The 25,052-nt window shown below is 40.9% G+C and overlaps 2 protein-coding genes across 3 annotated transcripts; both read left to right on the top strand.

Moving 5' to 3' along the window:
- Positions 1–1,013: 1,013 nt before the first annotated feature.
- Positions 1,014–16,975, top strand: LOC144529680 (aconitate hydratase, mitochondrial-like). Its single transcript, XM_078268914.1, has 18 exons — positions 1,014–1,085; positions 3,596–3,738; positions 4,250–4,508; positions 4,607–4,699; positions 4,982–5,140; positions 5,253–5,403; positions 5,583–5,687; positions 5,782–5,873; positions 6,744–6,849; positions 7,249–7,406; positions 7,578–7,651; positions 8,388–8,499; positions 9,098–9,280; positions 9,822–9,917; positions 10,326–10,517; positions 11,068–11,200; positions 13,116–13,237; positions 13,363–16,975. Exons 1-18 carry the CDS (start codon positions 1,014–1,016, stop codon positions 13,492–13,494), a joined length of 2,382 nt encoding a protein of 793 aa, XP_078125040.1. The 3' UTR covers positions 13,495–16,975.
- A 958-nt stretch (positions 16,976–17,933) lies between these two features.
- polr3h (polymerase (RNA) III (DNA directed) polypeptide H) lies at positions 17,934–24,612 on the top strand. 2 transcript variants are annotated; one of them, XM_078270033.1, is made up of 7 exons: positions 17,934–18,371; positions 19,767–19,863; positions 19,997–20,083; positions 20,799–20,862; positions 21,045–21,279; positions 23,122–23,210; positions 23,799–24,612. In XM_078270033.1, exons 1-6 carry the CDS (start codon positions 18,261–18,263, stop codon positions 23,161–23,163), a joined length of 636 nt encoding a protein of 211 aa, XP_078126159.1. In that variant the 5' UTR covers positions 17,934–18,260; the 3' UTR covers positions 23,164–23,210; positions 23,799–24,612. The 2 variants fall into 2 exon arrangements, with proteins under 2 accessions (XP_078126159.1, XP_078126158.1); XM_078270032.1 differs by lacking the exon at positions 23,122–23,210.
- Positions 24,613–25,052: the final 440 nt, after the last annotated feature.

Here is a 25,052-nt window from a genome sequence, read left to right on the forward strand (position 1 = left end):
GACGATAAAGTAATTTCAAGGCATTTGAAATAGATTATTGGCTTTTTTTCCAGGACAAAGTGTATTTTTAAGTAGTGTGATGTATTTCAGGTAGAGAATATTTTCAAAATAACATAGGGTTTAAATGACACATCAAGGGAACAGATAGTACAAAAGTGAATAAAATGGGCCACCCATTCATTTTCCACGGAGCAGCCCCAGACTTTAATACTAGTCTCAATACTACAAGATTGAGACTTAATTCTCTGGTTTCTGGCTTTGAAAATGAGTAGCTTATGTCACAAATATTGAATATTTCCTAGGCCATGGTAACCTGGTTGACACCAGACCCTTCTCAGTTGTAATTGAGAGTGAACTTGGACTTGCAGAGCAAATCTCAAATGTCGTCAGGGTTTTCCCAGGCTAAGGCCATGGAAATAACATAATGGAATTCTTAATTTAGGAGGTGTTTCCCTTTAGGTACAGTACTCAAGTACATGTTTGTTACTTTTCAGGCCTAGTTTGTACATGAGAACAAGATTAGATGTATATGAAATATAGGCGTTCAGGCTGTTACTGGCATATAGAAGTCATGTAGAACCATTTTAAAAGACGTCAATAGAGAGTTCAGAGAAGGACTGTAAGGGACAATAACTGCTTTTTATTTCTTATCAATAGGTTTATGGTATACTAACAATAATAATAATAATACTAATAATAGTAATTATACAAATCTATTTTAATCAAAAACATATTTATATTTACTTGATTAAGGTAAATCTAGTCTTTTTTATTCATTTTTATTTAACCCAATCATATTTTCTATTTTTTTATTAACTTTATTAAGAATGTAAAGGGTACAAAGTCAGAGATAATAGATTTCACATAACGTTAAAAAAACAACAGATGACTAGAAATATATAGTAAGGAGATGTGGAAAAAGTGGAAAAAATGTGAAAAATAAAAAAATAGACCGCATTTAAAAAATGTAGCCCAATAATAAAATAAGGAGCTCCTTAAGCCAGTTACGTCACATGAGGGCGACACTATCATCTTTGTCAGTGAACAAAATGGCGTCTTACTGTTTGACTGTCACTAGGCTGCGGGTAAGAAAACGTTATTTTACTTTTACAGAGTGTTTAACTGCCTTGCTATCGACTACACATGTGACAACAGATGTGTTATGTCGTGTAGTACAGCCGCCATTGCTTACGTTTGACCGACAGCGGGTAAATGTGGAGAAGAGTGCGCACCAAGCCGCCGTAACAGGTCACGGTGTCCTCGTCTGACACATGACAACGACGCTTTGCAACGGTTATAAACCACGTCCAACCTTACAGGAACCAATATTATACCGTGTTATTGTTAATCGCAGTATCCATTTCAGTCGACATCAACTGAATAGTGGCTGGAAACGGCCCCAGGCGCCCTGATGTTAGCAAGGTGATCGCAAGGTTACGGAGTTTTCTTAACACGCACTTCATAACAGCTCACTCCTAACAGCTCGGACTGATGCACAGCAGTGTGTTTCTGGTCGTGTGTTGGGTAGTGGGCCAAATCAGATACTTTATGTTTATTTTAAATAGCACAGGGCCTTCATTAAACAGCTGTCAGCTCTCATCCAGCCACTCTCATCGTGTCATGTCTTGTAAATGATGAATACATGTAGTTTTGTTCTGGGTGAAGTCTTGCTTCACTTGATGCTTCATCAATTTGTTATCTGAATATTTTCATTACAATTTCTTACAGATTATTTCATCACATATACACTACCGGTCAAAAGTTTGGGGTCACTTAGAAATGTCCATTCCACTCCAATACAGACAGAATACCAGCTGAGATCAGTTGCATTGTTTTTTTAATCAGGGCAGCAGTTTTCAGATTACATTATGTGCTAACATAATTGCAAAAGGGTTCTCGGCTGTTGTAGAAAGAAGTGGCTGATCTTTAAAGGTTCCATGGCATGAAAATTTCACTTTGAGGTTTTTTAACATTAATATGCGTTCCCCCAGCCTGCCTATGGTCCCCCAGTGGCTAGAAATGGTGATAGGTGTAAACCGAGCCCTGGGTATCCTGCTCTGCCTTTGAGAAAATGAAAGCTCAGATGGGCAAAGCAGAGAAATGGGAGGTAACCTTTCCCCTTATGAGCTCATAAGGAGCAGATTCCAGATCGGCCCATCTGAGCTTTCATTTTCTCAAAGGCAGAGCAGGATACCCAGGGCTCGGTTTACATCTATTGCCATTTCTAGCCACTGGGGGACCATAGGCAGGCTGGGGGAACTCATATTAATGTTAAAAACCCTCATAAAGTGAAATGTTCATGCCATGGGACCTTTTTAAAGGCAAAATGTGTGTCAAACCATTCTGAATTAAGTATTGTGGTGCTGCGGAGACGTCCCGGCCCACAGATCGTATCCTAAGAAAAATCTTTGTTTGGTACAGATCCTTGCAAAAATCACACTATAATCATTTTAATATTTTTAAATGAGAATAATGATACAGAAAATATTTCTCTCCAATATCGTGAATCATATCGCAATAACGGTCAAATAATCACACTTAGATATTTTCCTCATATCGTGCAGCCCTAAAAGAAAGGTCTTCAAAATGCTCCATACAGTGTCTACAGACAGATGAATGTCAGTCTGATATTCTTGCCTGTAGCAGGAAGATTTGGAAAGTGTTTTAATAGCCTGCGATTTAGTTCATTCCAAATTCTCTAACTGATCTGTCAATGTTTAAAGGAACACGCCGACTTATTGGGACTTTAGCTTATTCACCGTAACTCCCAGAGTTAGACAAGTCGATACACACCCTTCTCATCTCCGTGCGTGCTGTAACGCTGTCTGACGCCCCCAGCATTAGCTTAGCCTAGCACAGATCATGCAGGTAACAGGTTCCAACTAGCCGACTGCTCCGAATAAGTGACAAAATAACGCAAACATGTTCCTATTTAGATGTTGTGATTTGTAGAGTCACAGGGTGTAGTAAGTGGGAACTATATTCTCAGAAAGTGGAAGCATTGCTACTTGGGCAGAGTGATTAGCGTCAACAAAACCAATGTGAATAGCTAGTTAGTAGTGAACGTGACTGGTGATCATGGCATTATTTGTACACCCTGTGACTATACAAATCACAACATGTAAATAGGAACATGTTTGCGTTATTTTGTCACTTATTGGGAGCAGTCGGTTAGTTGGAACCAGTTACCTGCATGATCTGTGCTAGGCTAAGCTAATGCTGGGGGCGTCAGACAGCGTTACAGCACGCACGGAGATGAGAAGGGTATGTATCGTCTTGTCTAACTCTGGGAGTTACGGTGAATAAGCTAAAGTCCCAATAAGTCGGCGTGTTCCTTTAACCAAACTGACCGAGCCTTTTGTGACCAAAATAGGAGATTCTTTTTCTGTCTTTATACAACACCTTTTTTACTGGTGCCACTTGCAAGATTATGTTTTAACAATCCTCACATGTGGTCCCATTCTTGCATAATTTAATGACCTCTCTTTCCTCTGCATGGTTATTACGTAACTCATAATGTAATGCGTAAACCGTACAGTAAAACTTTATTTATGGTGTTATTTCTCAAAACTGTCCTCTGTTTGCTCTGGTCCAGCTGGCCCTTGGAACCGGGGCAAGGCGTTTTCATGTCTCCGCAGCATTCAGCGCCAAGGCCAAGGTGTCTATGAGCCGCTTTGAGCCTGACACCAGCATTAACTATGAGAAGATGCACAAGAACATCAACATTGTGCGCAGCAGGTCAGCAGCTGCCCTTCTCAGAAATACACATGAACATACACAGAGTCCTTGTTGATTAAAGTTTGGCTCATGAGGAATGGCTGGTGTTTATTACAGCTGCACAGTCAATGTTGTGACATTTACAGTGTTGACGGCAGCCCCCTTGGAGCTAATTTTGGTTGTCCTGTACCACATGCTGTAATATAAGAATAGGAAAAGCCTTTTGTGTGGCTATTATATGACTATTGTATGAACAGTTAGCCGCTAGGTGTTGCTGTCCTAATAAAGCCATAATTCCATAATGGTGTTCAGGGCTTTTCCAGGATCCTTGACATCAGAGATGAGAGAGAAATGTAGTACTTTGCAGAAGTGAGACACAAAACACAGAAGGACACAGCAAGAACACTTACAATATGAATAGATATTAGAGAAGTAGGTTAGCCAAATTTATAAAACTTCTGACCCTAAAAACGCTCCGTGGCCAACGCAGCACAATTTTTGACCACATCTTTCCATTAATCCGCCCCACCAGGCTCAGCAGGCCTCTCACTCTGTCGGAGAAGATTGTGTACGGTCATCTGGACGATCCAGCAGGGCAGGATATCGAGCGCGGCCGCACCTATCTGCGCCTGCGTCCAGACCGCGTGGCTATGCAGGATGCTACAGCTCAGATGGCAATGCTTCAGTTCATCAGCAGTGGTCTGCCCAGGGTGGCAGTCCCCTCCACCATCCACTGTGATCATCTGATTGAGGCTCAGATCGGAGGGACGGAGGACCTACAGAGGGCTAAGGTGAGGACAGACGGAGGACAGATGGAAGGAATATCATACATATTATGTGCGATGCATCATATATGAAAATATCTCTCTCCCAATTACTCTTAACACAGGAAGTAAACGAGGAGGTGTACAACTTTCTTGCAACTGCTGGTGCTAAATATGGAGTTGGCTTCTGGAAACCAGGATCAGGGATCATCCATCAGGTACAGTACACTGATTTATACTAATGCTATAAAGGGCTTTTCACTAATGCTCAAAAATGTGTTTTGCATATTTCCCTTGGGTGTTTGACCATGACTTTGCAGAATGATGTATGTGTTCAGCATACTTCCATTGGCTGCTATTTTGAAATTACTACTTGTCTGGAAGGATGCCATAAAAGGACATTCCCAAAAAAGTAGTCCATTTGAATAGCAGTTTGTTGAATTTTACGTCTTAAGAAAAGAATGTGTGACTGACAGTAAATGTCCTTTTTCTTTGGACAGATCATCCTGGAGAATTATGCCTATCCTGGAGTGATGCTGATTGGTACAGACTCCCACACTCCCAATGGCGGTGGCCTGGGGGCCATCTGTATTGGAGTGGGCGGAGCTGATGCTGTGGATGTCATGGCTGGAATCCCTTGGGAGCTCAAGTGTCCTAAAGTGAGTTCTTGACACCTGCAATCTTGTAAATTAATTTGAATTTCATTAGCAGCTTAAACCCTGTTTTCAACCAATAAATGTCTCCACGAATGTGTGTGTTTTTTCCCCTCAGGTGATTGGAGTGAAGCTGACCGGAACCTTGTCTGGCTGGACCTCTCCAAAGGATGTCATCCTGAAGGTGGCTGGCATCCTGACTGTGAAGGGTGGCACTGGAGCCATTGTGGAGTATCATGGGCCTGGAGTTGACTCCATCTCCTGCACTGGTGAGGATGAGATACATTACAGGACTTCAAACGCTGGCAAAAGACATTCTGTGTTTACACGTGAACATCAAAGAAAGAAACGAAGAACAGTGACGGCGTCAACTACCGACCATATCTTGCTTGAATAGATGATACATTTCTTCCAACTTAATGTAAAGTGACACTCTAATTTCTTTCAGGAATGGCCACTATCTGTAACATGGGTGCTGAGATTGGAGCCACCACGTCCGTTTTCCCCTACAACCACCGCATGAAGACGTACATGGAGAAAACTGGCCGTGGAGGTTGGTCTCTTCCTGTTCTCTCAGTCTCTGTCTGTTTAGTCCTTATTTACTGCGTCTTACCTGCAACTTTGTCCCCTTCTTCGTTCCCTCTCAGAGATTGCCTCTGTGGCTGATCAGTTCAAAGATGACTTGGTCCCAGATAATGGCTGTGAATACGACCAGGTCGTAGAGATTAACCTGAGCGAGGTGAGTCAAAACATTTTCATGAGTCATGTAATGTAAGACATTGGCATATCAATACTACATATGAATTCATTACTGTCTGTACTGCGTACTAATCGTCATAGTATATTGCTTTAGTAGTTGGTATACAGAGAATTCAAGATTCTTTACAATTTTATACTAACAGGAAATTATAGAATATGTGCAACGGTCAAACTGTGACTTAAGTATGCATGCTGTCTGGTTTGAGTATAATTAATTTGCTCACCTTCCAGTGTGAATACATTACATACCTACCTAGAATCAGGAGGTAGTATGGATTTGGGGCACACTGTATGTCCTGCTACCATAATACCTGGTATGAGGCTGACCGTGTTGTCAGTTTGTCATTGTGACATCAGTCTGTGTGTGGATACAGGAGGTCAGGAGTTAGAGTATTATTAAGTTATATAGTAGATCATTTGATTATATTTTGGAGCACCTTGCTGCTAGAATATGTGTGTTCTATTAAGACAAGCATTTCAACATATAAACCTGCTTGTTAAAACATGAATTACCTTGATGGATGACCTAGGTACTGAAGCTGGGCAGCAAACCAAAAATGTACGGCTTTCTTTAATAATAACTGACCTACCAATTTTATGTTGGAAGTAAGCGCTTCAACTCAAAAACTACAGCACCCACTTCTCATTTAGTCACATACTTTAGCTTCGTCTTGTTTCGTATCATGTGGCGATGATGGTGCATGAGGCAGACTAATTGTGCCATCAGTGTTCCTCTTTTTAAAAGTTTCCAAATTTAGAAAACAATATTTATAGCATATGCAAACATGTCCTACATTACTGAAATGATCACTGTTCTTCATTATGCCTTGTTTCCCTTCTCCTCTGACAGTTGAAGCCCCACATCAATGGGCCGTTCACCCCCGACCTGGCCCACCCCGTGTCTGAGATCGGGGCTACGGCTAAGAAGAGCGGCTGGCCCCTGGAGGTTAAAGTTGGTAAGTATTTGTGACACGTCTGTATTATCTTACAATTGTCAATATTTGTAATGCTTTGTCTGGTGAAATTTAATATTTCTTTTTGTTCCTACGAGCGGTGTAATTCACAAGATATGATGAGATCACGTTACAGAACTGTCATGTGGTCTTCCAAAGTAGCTCACTAGAATGATTACTGAGCGCAGTATAATAACAATCATTGACAGGATGAGTAGAATATTATGATGATAAAGATGTATAATCACATACTTGCTTGTCTTTTTGTGACTTCTCTTCAGCACTCTTCCTCTCATTTCATGTGGAAAAACAGTGCCAATCTGCCACTAACTGTATACTCATTCACTTTACTGTCGTCGTTCTCAGTTCTCCTCTTACAAACATTGAACTTGTCTGTTGCAGGTCTGATCGGCAGCTGCACCAACTCGAGCTACGAGGACATGGGCAGGGCGGCCTCTCTGGCCAAGCAGGCTCTGGATAAAGGTCTCAAGTGCAAGGCCCAGTTCACAGTCACCCCTGGTTCTGAGCAGATCCGCGCCACTATCGAGAGAGATGGATATGTGAGTCAGAATCTCACCGACATTTAGCGAGTGACCCATAGCGTTTTGGCAGTTTGTCCTAGTCTTTTTTTTTTCTTCTTTTTTTCTTTTTACATATGACATTTAGACAATAGTATGTGTTTGAAAGCTGCAGGAAATGATTTCTTCAAATTCATGTTGTCCCTGTTTCAGACCAAGATCCTGAGTGATGTTGGTGGTGTCGTACTCGCCAATGCTTGTGGCCCCTGCATCGGACAGTGGGACAGGTATGCATCTCATTTGTAAAGGCTAATTGTGCCCCGCTGGCAGCAGGGTCATGACAGTTGAGTCTTCCAACACTTTGCTATAGAGCAAAATATATCGACACCCACCGACCAGATTGCAATGACATTCTGTAGAAGTATTCCCAGATAATGATTTTTAAACAACTTTCAGTTCCGGTGTACCAGTACTGGTTCATGAAAGCTAATGACTGGATTTCCATTAAATGAACTGTGAATATTTATGATCCTCAGAGGATAATACCACTGTTTCTGATGACCTTTCCTCTCACACTACAACCGGGCCAATTTCTTTCAACTTTACACAAGAAATATCAATCTGAAGAGTATTCATGCTCACCAGAACTCTTTTTCTATTTTGGACTTTTGAGAAACTTCACCCCTAGCATCAATCAGAGCCCAAAATGATACATTTACATACAATAAATCTCATAAGCAGATTGTTATGAAAGAGAACAAACCCTTTTAATGGCTCTTCCTCTAGAAAGGCTGTAAGAACAGGGAAATCATCAGTATGTTTTGCGTTCCAATACTTCCATATTGTTGCATTGTGTAATAAACACCTCAGCCACTAAGGGCCACTAGCAGGGCTTCAGACTTTTTTAATCTTGTAAACTGATTGGAGATTGGTGGCTCACCGCACAAAAGTACAAAGTAAAGTCTAAAGATCAAATAGAAAATTCTTTCAGACTGAAATGCTCCGTGTTTTGACTTTCTTCAGGAAGGATGTGAAAAAAGGAGAGAAGAATACTATTGTCACATCCTACAACAGGAACTTCACTGCCAGGAATGATGCTAACCCAGCTACTCATGCGTTTGTCACCTCTCCTGAGGTAAGAAGTACTGCAGGTTGAACATGAAGCAAAATACAAGCTCAGCCATTCATAATTACATGGTCATCAATAGACTAGTCTCGCTTTGCTGTGCTCTGGTTTATTGGCATTTCTTTAAACCAATCACAAACGTCTTGGACGGCGTTAAGCGCCGGACGGAGCCGCGGTGCCGCTGCAAAATAGCCTCGGGAAGGAACTTGTTTTGGTGTACGTTCAAAAGTAGCTTTAGTCGTGCAACAGAAAACTCAGATTGGACAGATAATCTAGCTAGCTGTCTGGATTTACCCTGCAGAGATCTGAGGAGCAGTTAACCGTAGTCCTCCGAAATCCACCGGAGTTTAAAATTCCAACACAAAGGAAGCGAAAGGTAACGGACATCCTGCTGAAAAGAGTGAGATCTGGCAGAATTTCCAACGGCACTCTAGCAATCCTGGAAGTGGAACGTCGTGGATATAGACTATCAATAGACAGACTTACAGTAGTTTATGCATACAGCATAGTGTATCAATGGAGGAATAACAATATCATTTTTATTTCTGTATTCATGGTGGCTTTGACATTTGCACAGCCTAAATGCCTATTATGTAATTCATTGTAGATTGTCACTGCCATGGCAATCGCCGGGACACTCGACTTTAACCCGGAGACCGACTACCTGACGGCTGCTAACGGAGAGAAGTTCAAGCTGGAACCCCCCACCGGTGACGAGCTCCCCTCCAGAGACTTTGACCCGGGCCAGGACACCTACCAGCACCCGCCGGCTGAGAGCAGCACAGTAAAGGTTTGTTTGTTTGTTTATTACGATCCCCATTAGCTTCTGTCTGTCTTAAACAGAAGCTACTCTTCCTGGGGTCTCTATTATTTCATAAAAAATATTACATAAACTGGATTACATCTATCCATAATATTCATACTCACAATACATCAAAAGACCTCTTGTTCGTACATCAAGGGTACAACAAAACATAAACTTACATACATAACATTCATACTCACAACAAAAGTAAACCCAATATGTTAAAGATACAGTATCTAAGCTCAACAATGTAGAAAGCAGCACAGCACTAATAAAACAGACTTTTAGTGAGGTCATTACCCGATAACAGTTTGAAACCAGTACATGAACGAGTAAACAAGTGTAAACAAACCGCATGATTAAGGCTTGATTGACAGAAATGTGTAATATGACAGAAAAGGATTGTTTTGGTGTTCAAATAAAATTTGAATTTGAAAGTTTGATCTGGAAGTTGTCTGGCCCACTAGCCTTTGGAAATATTCCTGGAAGAACCTTTTATGTCTTACCCTGATTTGATGTTGTTCAGGTGCAAGTGAGCCCCACCAGCAACCGTCTGCAGCTGCTGGAGCCCTTCGACAAGTGGCATGGAAAAGACATGGAGGACATGAGGATCCTCATCAAGGTGAGCAGCAGAAATGGAAGTAAAGTTGTGGTGGATGTGCAAGTAAGAAAAATGTTGGACACAATTTTCCTGTCTTAGACCATTTTCTTTCAACAAAGACTAAAACCCTTCAGTTAGCACAGAACCCGTGTTCATGCCCTTTAGGACGGGTCCACTAGTTAAAGGAGGAATGGAAATAATTAGTTAACAAAAGGTAGAATAGCTTTTCTAATAGTGAAAGACCTCCATGTTTTTGGATGAGTATATTGTTGTAGCTGATTCGTTCCGTTTGCACAAAGGTGACTGAAACTCTGAATTCACTCACTGAATTATATAAATGGTGTAGTGTTAAATAGCCGATGTTTAGTTTCTGTTACTTCTTTCCTTATCCTCCGTTTCTCCTCCCTCTTGTTTCCTCTGCTGCTGTAGGTGAAGGGAAAGTGCACCACCGACCACATCAGTGCTGCCGGGCCCTGGCTGAAATTCCGCGGTCACCTGGACAACATCTCCAACAATATGCTGATTGGTGCAGTCAACACGGACAATGATGCCGTCAACAAAGTCAAGAACCTGCTGACAGGAGATTTCGGAGGTGTGCCTGATGTGGCCCGCCACTACAAGGTGAGTTTAATGGGACGGTGTCTGTTGATGGTTACATTACATTGATGGCACATGTACAATCAGTTGCCTGTTTATTAGGTACAGCTGGCTAAAACTAATGCAGTCTGCAACAGTCCTGCAATAAATCTAATAAGTGCTGTTGAACTGTATTGCAGTATACAGAAAGGTGTTTGTGATATTTAGACTACCCTCCTTTATTTAAATGGGATGGACACAATGATACGAACACCTGTCAGTATAACACAGTACAATTAAACAGCACCACTAATTGCAGCCTCCAAAATGACCATAAAGTTGAATCAGCATCTCAACAAAAAACGGAACATTATAAATTCCATAAAGGCAGGATTTACTGCAGGACTGTTGTATTAGACTGCATTAATGTTAGATAGGTGTACAAAATAAACTGGCAACTGAGTATAGATTTTGTAGCATGCTGCATGCTAGTGCTGCTAAACTAAAAACCAGACAATTATTATGTGTTGCATATTTTCCCAGCAACCCAGAAGTTTAAATGTTTCCTTTGTCTTTGTTTAACTGTATAATCCAGGCCAATGGAGTGAACTGGGTGGTGGTTGGAGACGAGAACTATGGAGAAGGGTCCAGTAGAGAGCACGCTGCCCTGGAGCCTCGGCACCTTGGCGGACGCGCCATCATCGTCAAGAGCTTTGCCAGAATCCACGGTAAGTTCCAGAGCACAGAGAGAGAAAAAAACATACAAACCTCAATCTGTTAAGAGAGATCTTGGCAATTTTATAATGCTTGCACTCAAACCATTAATATATTTTCTTTGTGAAAGGTAGAGGCAACAGGGAAGCAGTATCTTAATAAGTGTGATTGGGTTTACGTAAAATAGCATATACCGGCTTTTTGCTTGCAACGCGTGTAGTTGTCAGGCAGATGAAAAGAAGAAGATGTAGCGATCTACCGTAATTTGAGCCTGTTTGTAACTGGTAGCCTACCGACAACATTCAGTTTCATTAACTTCGTCATCACCACCCACCCAGAAAAAAAACAAGAACATATGACACAGTTACTACAATATTCGAGACCATTCAACAAAATAATAACAAAATAGACAATTAACCATGAACATATGTATAAATGACATCATAAGCCCATTATACATGTCTCCCCAACACAAAGATTCCTAGGAGCCCTCCAGAAAGTTCAGGTACTTTCCCCATTTTCTAGTATAGACATCCAACCTGGTAAACCATTTATATGACTTTTTTTTTTTTTTTTAAACACCGCCACCCTAGTCATCTCACAAGCCCCCTCCTGGACTGAAGGCACCCCTTCATTCCTCCATCCTCTTAAAATAATCTGTCTGGCTGTCATTAAACTCGTCTGGACCCAGCTTCTTATGTGCTTATCCATCCTGTTTAGGATTGACCCATCTCCCAGAACAAATAATATTGGGCTGAATGGAACCTGGGTCCCTGCAATCCGACATAGGTTATCACGTATCCCGGTCCAAAATTCCTGGACCTTATCACAGGACCACAGGACGTGAAGTAATTGGCTGTCCTCTGTCTTTCAGTTTCATCATTTATTAAAGTTTGACAAGGCAGGGTACAGCAGCATGAAAACACAGTTCTTAACACCGCTTTTAAACTGTTCATCTGTTATATTCCCTTTACCTGTCTTCCTCTGCTCCGCTCTTTGCGTGTGTGTGGAGAGGCACAGGCAGGCAGTGAACGTAACGTTTGCTGACCGTTTGCTGACTGTTCGCGGAGCGCCTGCTCTTTCACTAATCAATTAAACTGGCTACACCAGGCGCGACAGCAGAGGCCTGCTCTACAGACAATAATAGGCCATTCTTCTATTTATATCTTTATTGTGAAACACAAGAGCAGAGGATATTAATGATTGTGTGGCGCTCATAATTCTGCAGCAATGTTGCGCTGCACGGTCAGTGTGTCATCTTTTCTCTCCATGCCCTTATAAATGCATAATCTATAAGATTGTTCTGTATATTAATTATTGCAAATAGTGTAAATAGCATTTGTGATGTATTGCTGTTTAAATATAGGATGTTATATGGCTATTTAAAACATATGTCCGGTAGTTTTCTATATGGCTGAAAATCTGGAATATTAACGGCCATAATGACCATCAAGAAAAAAGTCTAGAATAATCCCCGGTCTGGCATGTTTACAGTCTGCCGGAATAAGGAGCATCTAAGAGAGTCTCCAAGTTAAAATTACAGTCCATTAGTGGCTAAGTGGTGAGATGAAAGCCTGTCTGATCTTTGGAATGTTGCATTCATTTTTGTGAAAAGATTTCCTCAGCAGAAATGCACAAAAGTTGACACATCTGTTTACAAAGCTTTCAACATCATTTGGTCTTGACTAGCAAGATTTCCAACATCATGAATCCTGTGTGAACGGAACAGCTAATTCATCATGACAACTGCTGCTAATCAGTAAAAACCAGACGCGCATACTTTTATGCATTATTCTCCATGACTTTGTATTTCTGTGTAACATATACTTCTAACAGACAATGAGCCCTTCTCTGGTTACCTGATGGAAGTAACTGAGTCAGTGTCTTGCTGTTATGTCTCATATTTCCATCTTTTCTCCTTCCACACAGAGACTAACCTGAAGAAGCAGGGCCTGCTGCCTCTGACTTTTGCCGACCCCAGCGACTACGACAAGATTCGCCCTGATGACAAGATTTCAATCACTGGGCTGAAATCCTTTGCTCCCGGCAAGGTGAGCAATATTCTGCACTAATGCAACACTGATCCAAAGGACAGCGGAGTCTTCTCTTAACATTATGTGGAAGAACAACTGGATAAATGATTGACACATTGATCTTGTTTGTGTCCTCCCTCCAGCCCCTGACAGCAGTGATCAAGCACAGCGATGGCAGCCAGGTGTCCATCTCTCTAAACCACACCTTCAATGAGACGCAGATCGACTGGTTCAAGGCTGGCTCTGCTCTCAACAGGATGAAGGAGCTCCAGTAATTGGTGGAGAGGAGGGAGGCGGGGCCTGTGGGGGGCCATCGAGGGACCTTGGAATGGGTTAAGAAAGGGAGAAATGTTGGCCTAGAGAGGGGCTTCGTAAAGAGGAAGAGACGATGTGAACGGTAGATGGTAACCAGACTTGTTGGTTGATGGACAGCTGTAGTCATGCTCAGTAAAAAAACACACACACACACACACAAGGTCGCTGTACAGATGAAAAGCGCACACACATACACACGAGCATATACATGCACAGACAGGATTACTGTAAAAGCACTTCGACAGGCAGAATTACACAAACGCACTCAAACAAGTGCACATAACCGAAGCTTAGCAGTGTGTGTGTGTGTCTCTGTAATAGGCAGTATTGTTCGTACTGGCAGCACTCCTCAGTTTAAAATCGGGTTTGTCAAGCTTAGTGGTTCATTGTTACCCTGCAGCGTTTGCTAAATGTTTCATACACCGACGCTCATCTTTCTCTATTGAACAGTTTATTATCCTAATGTTGTTAAAATACAGCCTGGTGGAAGCATTAACATAAAGCATAATTTATTATCACGTACACTGTATACCATCTTTAATGAGTCAGACTCTGAATTAATGAAGTTAGTTGCAGAATATCAAATGCGAAGCAGTGACGAGTTGACCAACAGCTTCCTGCTTTAAAATATGAAACCTCAAAATCCACCCCAAGACCAGACAGTTCTTATCAGTCATACCTCCTATGTCATGTTTGTTTCAGTAGTCTCCATCCAAACAGCTCAATAAGCTCACTGAATTGTTCAACTCGCATGAATGTACTTTTCCTTCATTATCTCCAGACGTGTCACCTGAAAAACATCTGTCCCACGTGTTCTCTATAATTCTACATGTATATTCTCCACTAAACGACTTGAACATGCGTTTCCTCACTAATTGTAGTTGGGAGCCACACTGTAAACAAAATACCAGGCACACTTATTTACTGTAAGCGGCATTATTGAAATCCCATGGTCACGGTACAACTACAGCCCATTCACTCAGTCTGAGATCTTGTGTGTTTTTCTGCTGCTCTTCTATTGCTTGCTTACTCATTCTCTGTCTTTTTGCATGATATAACACCCCATTGTGTGAAAACTCGGGACTGGGACGACAAACCACACAACACATAATGCCATTGTGTTAGCGCTAGCATTGCCATTTTTTTCTTTTTTTTTTTTTCTTTCCATCTGCGTTTTGTCCTGTGTGTGTGTGTTGTTCATGATTATTTTTATCGGGGTTAACATCAGTCTGTGTTCGCATCTGTGTGTCCCTCTTTGCTCATCCTGTCTCTCTTGTTGTTCTCACCAGGCTGGCTCATGCAGTCCAAACCACAACCTGATATGTTTGGGTTAATAGGCTGAAATCAGATTTATGTTGTTAGACTTCAAAACTACACTTGGCAAGATAGTTAATGTAAATTCTTATGTGTGTGGTATAGACACAGGAAATCTTCCATGCCCAGAGGAAATTGCAGCATAACCGTGTCATGAAAAGTCTGCCACGATATGCAGAGAAAGCGCTTCTCTTCTATAGTAGGTCTTTGGTCTCATTATCCCAATTACATCCCCTGGAACAAAGCTTCACAGACGTTTTGTTATCGTGGTTTCTCTGTCTCTCTCCTCACGATCATCTGGAGTTGACAGCGTGTGAAATTGCCTTGTGTAGCTGTAATGGGAGATGACAGGCTGTGCTTGTCTTATGACTTAAATGTTGTTTTTTTTTCAGGTTGAGGTTTGGTCCTACATAGCATGAGAAGGCCTGCTGTCTTGATACACAAAGTAACGCACAATCTAGTGTCCAGATGCCTTTTAGGGGTGCTTTGCCACGCTTCATTTTATCCTCTGCAAACATTTCACTCTTCAGCGCACATCTCGGTTGTGTGTGACTTTATAGGACTGACATACAACTTGTAATATTCATTGTTGATACGCAAGTTTTCACAGTAGAAATTCAAGAGAATTCTTTATTAGTATAAACCAGAGTTTTACCATGATGTATACCCCTAGTGTGCGCTAATGAAACAGTCTGGTTAGATATTGTTGTGGACATAGGGAAGTTTGATGTCATTGCTGCTATGTTTTATGTGGGAGTACTGCTGGTCTTCTGTGTTTAGCTCTTATCATCAACCAGACAGTCTATAAATCCGTTACTTCTTCTTTCTGCTGTCTAGGAAGTAAAAACACTTTGGATGATTACAGTTCCTGAGGTCAATCCCTATGTACTAAACAAGTTACTAAGTTTGGACCTGTGTGTAAATGTGTGATATATAGCTGCACTTTGTATAGGGGTGTGTACATAAATGATAAATCATTATATAGATATATAAACCGAGAGAGAGATCAAGGATGATGTATGCTAGCTATGCTTTCTAAATGAGAGCCGCTAACTCTGTTTGTGATGACTTGTAACATAATGTCATGGTATAGAGTCCCCTCTGTTGTCTTCATTAAACTGAAGCCCCATTAACCTAGTGGTTTCACAAACCAGTCTTGGATTGTGAGTTAAATTCCAGCACAGATATTGGATTGTAGCCGTCAGTTACTGCTGGACTTTGACAGCGAAAAGGTTCTTGTCATTTTTAGGAAGGTGACTCGTGATGGTTTTGTGTAATTTTTTTTTCTTATTTTTTAGTTTAGTTAATTTCAGGGACACAGATGATTTGAAATAGCAGCAGCCCAACTTTAAAGATATGTTGGACATGAATGACTCCCTGTAGGGGTTATCTGTTCACTCAACGGCTCAACGCTTTGAGAATCATTTATTTTTTTGCCCCTCATAAAGTTTGTCACTTTGATGGTTAAACACTCCTCACCAGTGTGTCAGATTTACTGCCAAAGATGCCTAATGAAAATACTGAGATGTTGAGAAGTAATGGTTATCCATAGCCATTGTATTTGGGAAATCACACATTATTATATGATCTTTCAAATAAATCACCATGTCCATAATTATTTGATTATGCACAGGGGGCTGCTTCGTATTCGTAAAAACATCTTGGAAAATACTGATTCATTTGACCATCCTTTGTTCTCTGTCAGCACATTTAAAACAGCAGTTTGCTTATACTGTACTTCGATGTAAGATAATACTTTGTTGTTCACTGGTTCCTTTGAGTTTTAAAAGCGCTATTGTAAAGTGACAAATCAAAATGATGTTCATGAAGGCATGCCTACTGTGTCATTTTGTACTCAGGTGTGCTTGGTCAGGCTTCCCTCTGATGTGTTTGATATCAATTTTACATCATGCTTCATTTGTTCAGACACAGCAAATAAATATGGAATATGAACAGATGTTTTCTCATAGTGATGATTCCCCTTACACTCCGGTTTCTGCATTCAAATCTGACTTTGTAAAAGTAGATGATTGAAAACGCCTGCAGTTTTATTGCTTGAGAGATTTAAAATATCTTGACAATTACAAAATGACTGGTAAATTAATAAAGATACAATTCCAAAGTGGATGTTTTTGTGTGTTTCTTTGTTTATTGAAATCAATAAGAAAGTGATTGTTACAATAGATACAGTGGCACTCATAAGTTTATGAACCCATGCTAAAGTTGACTAAAAAGGAATAAAAAAAATCATCTTTTGGAAATTAATCTTAATGCCTTAATTAAAAAAAATGAGGAAAAATCCAACCTTTAAGGACACCAGTTTTCTTTGTGAATGAATAATGTATCGTAAATAAATAAATGTTCTTCCTTAAAATACAGGAGGCATAAGTCAGTACACCCCTATGTTAAATTCCCATAGAGGCAGGCAGACTTTTATTTTGAAAGGCCAGTTATTTCATGGATCCAGGATACTATGATCCTGATAAAGTTCCCTTGGCCTTTGGAATTAAAATACCCCCACATCATCATATCCCCTTCACCATACCCCCACATCATCATATCCCCTTCACCATACCCCCACATCATCACATCATCATATCCCCTTCACCATACCCCCACATCATCACATACCCTTCACCGTACCCCCACATCATCACATACCCTTCACCATACCTAGAGATTGGCATGGGGTACTTACCATAAAATCATTTCTCAATGCAAATCAAACCAGCTGTTAGGCTAACTGAAATAAAACCATGCCAGTCTCTAGGTATGGTGAAGGGACTCTTTTTAGTCAACTTTAGCATGGGTTCATAAACGTATGAGTGCCACTGGACACAGGCTTCTAGCAGCTAACGGTGTGGTACCAGACAATTAGCATCTATGTATATGATGATTGTCTAATAAGATCATTAAACTTAGCGATTTGGGGAATTTTATTTAATCTTATTTTTAAATCTGTGAAAAGTATGGAAACCAAATAGCAAATTATGGTAATACAAAGAAAAATAATGACATATATTAACAAAAATAGAGCTTTAAAAATGGGCACTGTACCTTTAAGTTTTGCGACATGTCGTAAAAGCGCACTGTCGTAAATAATCACGTGGAGACATCATGGATGCTCCTGTGAGTTTGCTGTAGAATGTTATACTTTACCTGTAGTCTTTAGCTAGGTTTTGAACAATTGTTGATTAAATAAATTTCATCTCCGCTGTGGAAAAACAGGCGACACCTCATAGCTCAGCTGACAGTGCAGTCCGGTTGTTTTACCACAGCAGCTCTGTGTGAGTGAGTGACTGAGTGAGTAAGTGTGTGTGTGTGAGATTATGTGTGTGAGATTATGTGTGTGTGTGTGTGTGTGTGTGTGTGTGAGTGAGTGAGTAGATGCTCACAGAGTGCAGTCTGCATCATGTTCGTGTTGGTGGAGATGGTGGACACTGTCCGGATCCCTCCGTGGAACTTCCAGAGACAACTCAACGATGCCATAGCTGAGGAGCTGAACAAGAAACTGGCCAACAAGGTGTGTGTGTGTGATATTGCGATATCGATATTAATTTCGATATTTTTAAACATATGTAAAATTACAAAAGTTATGGGAAAACGCATCAAAACAGATTCATAACAAATAAAACAAGTTTTCTTTCAACACAAGGTTTATTTCATCTGACGGTCACAACATGAATAAATAAATAAATAAATAAGGACCATGTCTACAGAAAAGGACGTGTGTTACTGGTTGGACAGTATATAATATATAAATAAAGAGAACAGGACATGTTCTACTGGTTGGACAGTATATAATATATAAATAAAGAGAACAGGACATGTACTACTGGTTGGACAGTATATAATATATAAATAAAGAGAACAGGACATGTACTACTGGTTGGACAGTATATAATATATAAATAAAGAGAACAGGACATGTACTACTGGTTGGACAGTATATAATATATAAATAAAGAGAACAGGACATGTACTACTGGTTGGACAGTATATAATATATAAATAAAGAGAACAGGACGTGTGTTACTGGTTGGACAGTAATGTATAAATAAAGAGCATGTCTACAGAACAGGACATATTAGAAACAATACAAATAAATATAAAAAATATTCCATACTTATTGCGACACTTTCAATATAATATTGTGCAATGTGATATCGACAACGATGAGTCGATATATCATGCACCCCTCGTGTGTGTGTGCGTGTGTGTGTGTGTGTGTGTGTGTGTTTTTTGTAAAACTTTTAACCCAAAATGCTTAAGTATACTTCTGATTTTGAGTTCAAACTAGCATGCAAAATAGTAAAAAAAAATTGACAAGTTTTTTATTATTATTGCCTTTATTTAAACAAGTCATCTCTTTTATAAGAGAGACCTGGGTGCAGCAGGAGAAATAAGAACAGCCATCACATACAGACAGCATCAGGAGCAATCACAGAGCTCTCTAAAAAGATCCAAAATTCAAAGTTTGAATTCATCCAATGGGGTGAGACTTTCAGATATTAAACACTTTACACTAAAGTAAATCCTACATCCATACACACCTTAATCACCTATGAGTTTAATCATAACTACAGAAAGCTGATACCGTCAAATGAACCCAGACTGAACAGAAACCCATTTCATTAGAACATTTTGACAGTAAACCAAAATGCTTAAATGCATTTCAGTGGTGGTGAAGTTATTGGTGCTAATATGAGGTGAGGACTGAGCATATGAGTTAGGGTTTTGCACTGTATGTAAGCACAGCATTTTGTGTTTAAAGTTAAGAAGATAACAAGTCAGTTTGGCTATTTGCATTTCGAGTTTTGCTTTTTGAAAGTCTGTTGTGACAACCAAGCCAAATCACTTGGGGAATATTGTAATTTCAGCATGTTTGCATTACTGTGATGTGCTCTCATCACCTCAGGTGGTCTACAACGTCGGCCTGTGCATCTGCTTGTATGACATCACTAAACTAGAGGATTCCTATATATTCCCTGGGGACGGAGCCTCACACACCAAAGGTATGATGACGCTCTCTCATTTCCTTATACAGTACACTTGCATCATGCGTCAAGCCATGCACTGTATTTTTACCGCCTCTTTAGATTTTAAACCCACTGATTCCTTCCCATCTTCCTCTGGTCTTTCTGTCAGTTCATTTCAGGTATGTTGTTTTTCACCCATTTCTCGATGAGATCCTGCTCGGCAAGATCAAGTACTGCAGTCAAGAGGGAGTTCATGGTAACTTCTGTCTTTCCATCTCAGCTCGTTTGAGTCATTCTCCAGAAATGTGTTAATTAGCAAAGTTATTGTCAGAGCTCAAGGTGACCTCGTCAAATGTCACAGTTCAAAGCCCAAATATATTCAATTTACAATAATACAAAATGGAGAGGAGCAGCAAATCCTCACATGTAGAAGCTGTAACTAGCAAATGTAAGTTTCTGCTTGAAAGATGGGTTAAGGTTGGTCAAAATAGTCGTCGATACATGTTTTGTAGGTCTACTTATTGATTAATAGACTAGTTGTTTCTCTATAAAAAATAGATTAAAGTCAATGTTTGTGACTTAAATTGTATTGTGAATTACCAGCTCTTGATCATTCTAAGTAGTCAGCCATAGCAAATACATTGTATATCTGTGTTATTTCTTAATTTCTTTTTGTCATATATATTATATTTCATTCAGTTGTGCTGTCTACACAAACATTCCCATTAAGATCTGACCCTCTGCCTTAGCTTTTCACGCCTTTGGTACCAAAATAGCTGTCCTTCTCTTGCTGTCTACTCCACATGTTGCTTTTTTATAAAATGTAACTTGAATGGTTACAATGTCTGGGGTATTTAAAAAAAGAAATTCACACCGTCTGCATTGTGCCTAAAAAGAGAAAGGGTCACATGTCCTGCTGTCACATGTACCAGACAGAAGTCCACTGACACTGTCCCCTTTCTGTTTCACAGTGACCATGGGCTTCTTCGATGACATTCTCATTCCACCAGAGTCACTTCAACAGCCTGCAAAATTGTATCCTGACTGAAAATGTTCCCATGTTTTGTGCATATGTAAACATGAATGAATATGAACACCACACAAAACAGTTCTTATAAAGGAAGCAGTTGTATGTGCATCAGTCTATTGAGAGTCTGATCCAGATGTGATTGGGACTGTAGCTGCAGCTCCTGAGCAGTCCTTAGCTACAGCCTCAGTGATGAAGCAGAGCAAGTTTGGCTTTGGGAATACGAGACGGACGAGGGGGCCCATGATCTCTACATGGACCAGGGAGAGGAGATCCGATTTCGGGTGACAGATGAAGTCTTTGTGGACACGTCGCCAACGGGGCCGGCCGCTGCGGTGACGGACACGCCGGCTCAACCGGGACAGTCGACAGCGCCGCCACCAGAGGACAGCGGTGAAAAGAAAGAGGCACCGTACACTCTGATTGTAAGAACACACCTCATGACCCACACACACACACACACACGTCACCAGGAGGTCTGTTGTTTTTTTTTTAAAGTGTGAGTAAAAAAAAAAAAAAAAAAATTTATTTTGGTTGAATCAGACTCTGTAGAATGGAAGCTGGGTGGAGCCAAAGTCGGTTTTCTCACCAATGTTCAAACTATAGTTGTGTCTAGAGCCCGATCGATAAAGGATTTTTAAGGCCGATATTGATACAAATATTTGGTGATTTAAGAATCCGATATACATTTTAAAAAGAAAATCCAGAAACGTGTAACAGATTTCCCTAACAGTTAGAGTCCTCACTAAAATATGATAATGCAGTTTAAAAATAAACAGACGAACATCAAAATATAAAGTTCTGATAAATAAAAATGTATAAAATAAGATACGAAACTTAAAGGGTTAAACAAGAGTGTTGCCAACAGGGAGGTTGTAGAGCGCCCTCTGGTGGACAGACTACGCAACGCCAAAGGGCGTTTCGTCCGTTTTTATTTTTTAAATATTCATTAATCAGCCATTATAAATGCCGATAAGTCTGGAAAATGCCTAATAATGGCCCGCCGATATATCGTCGGGCTCTAGTTGTAGCCCAGTATAGTGGCTGCCTCCTTCCAATTTTCTCCCAACATTTTTAGACTGAATGTGTCATAATGGGCCAAGAAGGCTGTCCCATACCAAACCTCCTCCAAATGGTTTTGATGTGCCGGTTTATTTTAGGACATGGCTGTGTCTACTGTTGAGCTTGTGTCAGCTGTCTATCATGTCTTGTAGAGAAAGGTCACAGTAAGCGTGGTTGGTAAGGAGGAGGGTTCAGTTTTAGAGATCACGGGCATCGGTCAGAATGCAGGAGTGAGCCACAGAGAAGTTCAGTCCATTCAACAAAGATGTATTTAACAGAAGGGTGAGCAAATGGTAATGGAGAACATAACAGACACGCGTGGGTTGGTGAATCTGGAAGAAACAAATAGAAATTAACAACAAAGTCAATATTCTAACCTGTTCATTGTAAAGAAATTAGATAAATAAAAGTGGTAATTTACCGGGGTAAACTCCAACGTAGCGGCACTCAGCCGGGGGCTTGGGAGTATCCCCACACCCTGGGCGACTCCCCCACCAGATCCAACTGGTAGCGCTCCACCTCCCGCACTAGTTCCAGCTCCTTCCCCCACAGAGAGGGGACGTTCCACGTCTCCAGAGCCAGCCTCTGCTCCCCGGGTCTGGTCCGTCGAGGCCCCTGACCTTCACTGCCACCCGTGTGGCAGCGCACCCGACCCAAGCGGTTCCTCCCACAGGTGGTGGGCCCATGGGATGGAGAGGGAGGTGCCACGTTGCTTCTCCGTGGCAAACCCGACCACCAGGCGCTCACTGACGATCCCTCCATCTGGGCCTGGCTCCAGACGGGGGCACCGGGCTTCTTCCGGGCAGGGTAACTCTACCTCTTCCTCGTTCAATCATAGGGTTTTTTAACCAATCTCCAACTTGGCCTGGGAATGCGTCAGGATCCTCAGCCAAAGGGAAGTTTGGGGTCCCCTGCTGGAGCTGTCGTCCCCGGATAAGCGGACAAAGATAGATAGAAGCAGTCATTTAAATAGACATGTTATCAAGAAATAAGTGCAAAGGGGGCGGCCTCTAGCTCACCCAGTAAGAGCATTTGTCCCCATGTTGGCTGAGTCCTGCAGCGGTTCGAATCCGACCTGCTGCCCTTTGCTGCGTGTCATCCCCCCCCAGCTCTCTCCCCCTTTCATATCTATCCACTTTTAAATAAAGGGAAAAAGCCCCCCCAAAAAAAGAAAAAAGAAAGTAAAGTAAAACTCATCTTACCAGGTGCCGCCCCATGTGAAGGTGGAAAAGAGACTGACTGTCTGAGAGAGACTGCAGTCTCAAATAAGGAGTGACCAGGTGAACTGAATCAGGTAATTAGGGTGGAAACAAGAGCCAATCAGTGGTGAAGACAAGGGAGGAAAAGAAGTGAGGTACAGGAAGTGAGGTAGATGAGGAAAGCAAGTGTCAAAATAAGATTAAAAAATAGGGCTCTTTAGTACAGTGGTTATAATAGAAATTGCATTTAGAGAAGTGGTTGCCACCTTCCAAGGGCAGCTTCATGTTTGCAGAATGTTAACATCATTATTTATTCACACATCATCATCGTATCATTAAAACAGAATTTCAGAAGGTACAAGGATCATATGTAGGCGTATGTATGTGTTGAAAATCCAGTGAAAATGTTGGACTTCAAAAACTGACAGAAACCACCTTAACCCCTCAGTCAGGTTTGAGTTTGCCATTTAGACAGGTCGTTCAAACAATTCATAAAGGTTACACGTTGTCCCGCCCCGAGAGATGCAGCCAAACTAACAGGAAAGACGTTACATGTCCACACAGTTCTGAAAAATAGGACTGATCAATTAAAATGACTAAAAACATCTGTGTGGGTGTACTGTGCGTAAAATGTAACAAAAGTAGCTTAGCGTCCATCCTGACCCACTGCGCTGTTGTTTTAGGGGACCATCTGTGACCCGGGGCTGGGGCTGCTGTCATGGTGGAACAATTAGCACTGCAGAGGAAGAAGAAGAAGAAGACATTTGGTGGTAACTGACAGCTCGACCATCACGACTGATCGTAGAGGCGAGAGACGGCCGGCTGGAGACACAGAACCCAGCATGTTGGGTACAGAAGTCAAGACACAAAGTCAAGCAGCTCTCTGAACCAAGATGTGATGTCACATTGAGACTGATTGTTTTTTTTTGTTGTTTTTTTTAAAATATTGCCCTGAACACGCCAGCTTCATGTGTACATGTGAAATTGACCCTATATTTAAAAACACAATAATTCAATGGACATTGTCATTAGGTCATTAGGTTATTAATCATTTGAATCACAATGTCATCACCACTTTGGTATGATAGTCAGACATACACAGGTCACAAAATCTGAGGTAAATGGCTCAAATTAGGTGTTGTTGAACACTGATCAGCATCTGTCGGGGATGAAAAAAATGTGGTGCCTAGTGATGGAACATCTTACCGACACTTTTGATGTTTAAGGTGAGAGAAATAAGGCGTTTGTTGATAGAAATTAGACCCACAGGACAATCTATGACTCATTTGCATCATCAAGATCTAAACAAAGGTAACAAGTCAACAATAAAAAGTTTTTTCAGTGGGACAAAAAAATGTCAAGCTTCAAATATTTAGTTTGAATTTGAGATTTTGCCTCTCCCAAAGGATTTTCTGCACGCATCCTCAATTTATTTAACAGCCTTGTAATATTGTGTGTGTCTGTTTTTTCTCACAGTAAAAGGGCGTATCATCTGCACGAGTGGTTGTGATTTGTCATTTTGTGTGATTATGGGAAGTATATCAAAACGGATTAGTGAGCGGCCTTTAAATCCTACAGTTTGAAGGCCAGTGAAGGACACCGTCCTGCCTGCTTATAACAGATCCGCTCTCTGCACTCTTAATGTCGATCAATGTTAGTTTAGTAACCCACACATACTTGTGTTGTGCAATCACAAATGCAGTAAGCTGTGTTTCATGTGACAACTGCGTAGCCAGTTGTCTGTTGTGACACTAGGTCAGACTATAGAGTTTTTATCAACAAAAATACATGGTTTGCATGTGACCCTCTTTAGAGAAATATTGCCTGAAGAAAGCTCAGCTTAAGAAAAGGATGAAATGATTTACCATGTCAATAACTATTACTGCAGACTCAGTGGATCCAGCTCATATTTATATTGTACATATGTGTGCTCTCTT

The sequence above is a fragment of the Sander vitreus genome, chromosome 15 (genome assembly GCF_031162955.1).
Source record: "Sander vitreus isolate 19-12246 chromosome 15, sanVit1, whole genome shotgun sequence".
NCBI lineage: Eukaryota > Metazoa > Chordata > Actinopteri > Perciformes > Percidae > Sander > Sander vitreus.

What these genes read in the sequence shown, in the direction of transcription:
- LOC144529680 (XM_078268914.1), top strand. Translation starts at nt 1,014, where the DNA reads ATGAGGGCGACACTATCATCTTTGTCAGTGAACAAAATGGCGTCTTAC. An exon ending in AGGACCTACAGAGGGCTAAG is followed by an intron (nt 4,509 to 4,606) that starts GTGAGGACAGAC and finishes CTCTTAACACAG; the next exon opens with GAAGTAAACGAGGAGGTGTA. An exon ending in GATCAGGGATCATCCATCAG is followed by an intron (nt 4,700 to 4,981) that starts GTACAGTACACT and finishes TTCTTTGGACAG; the next exon opens with ATCATCCTGGAGAATTATGC.
- polr3h (XM_078270032.1), top strand. Translation starts at nt 18,261, where the DNA reads ATGTTCGTGTTGGTGGAGATGGTGGACACTGTCCGGATCCCTCCGTGG. An exon ending in CGGAGCCTCACACACCAAAG is followed by an intron (nt 19,864 to 19,996) that starts GTATGATGACGC and finishes TCTTTCTGTCAG; the next exon opens with TTCATTTCAGGTATGTTGTT. An exon ending in CAGTCAAGAGGGAGTTCATG is followed by an intron (nt 20,084 to 20,798) that starts GTAACTTCTGTC and finishes TCTGTTTCACAG; the next exon opens with TGACCATGGGCTTCTTCGAT.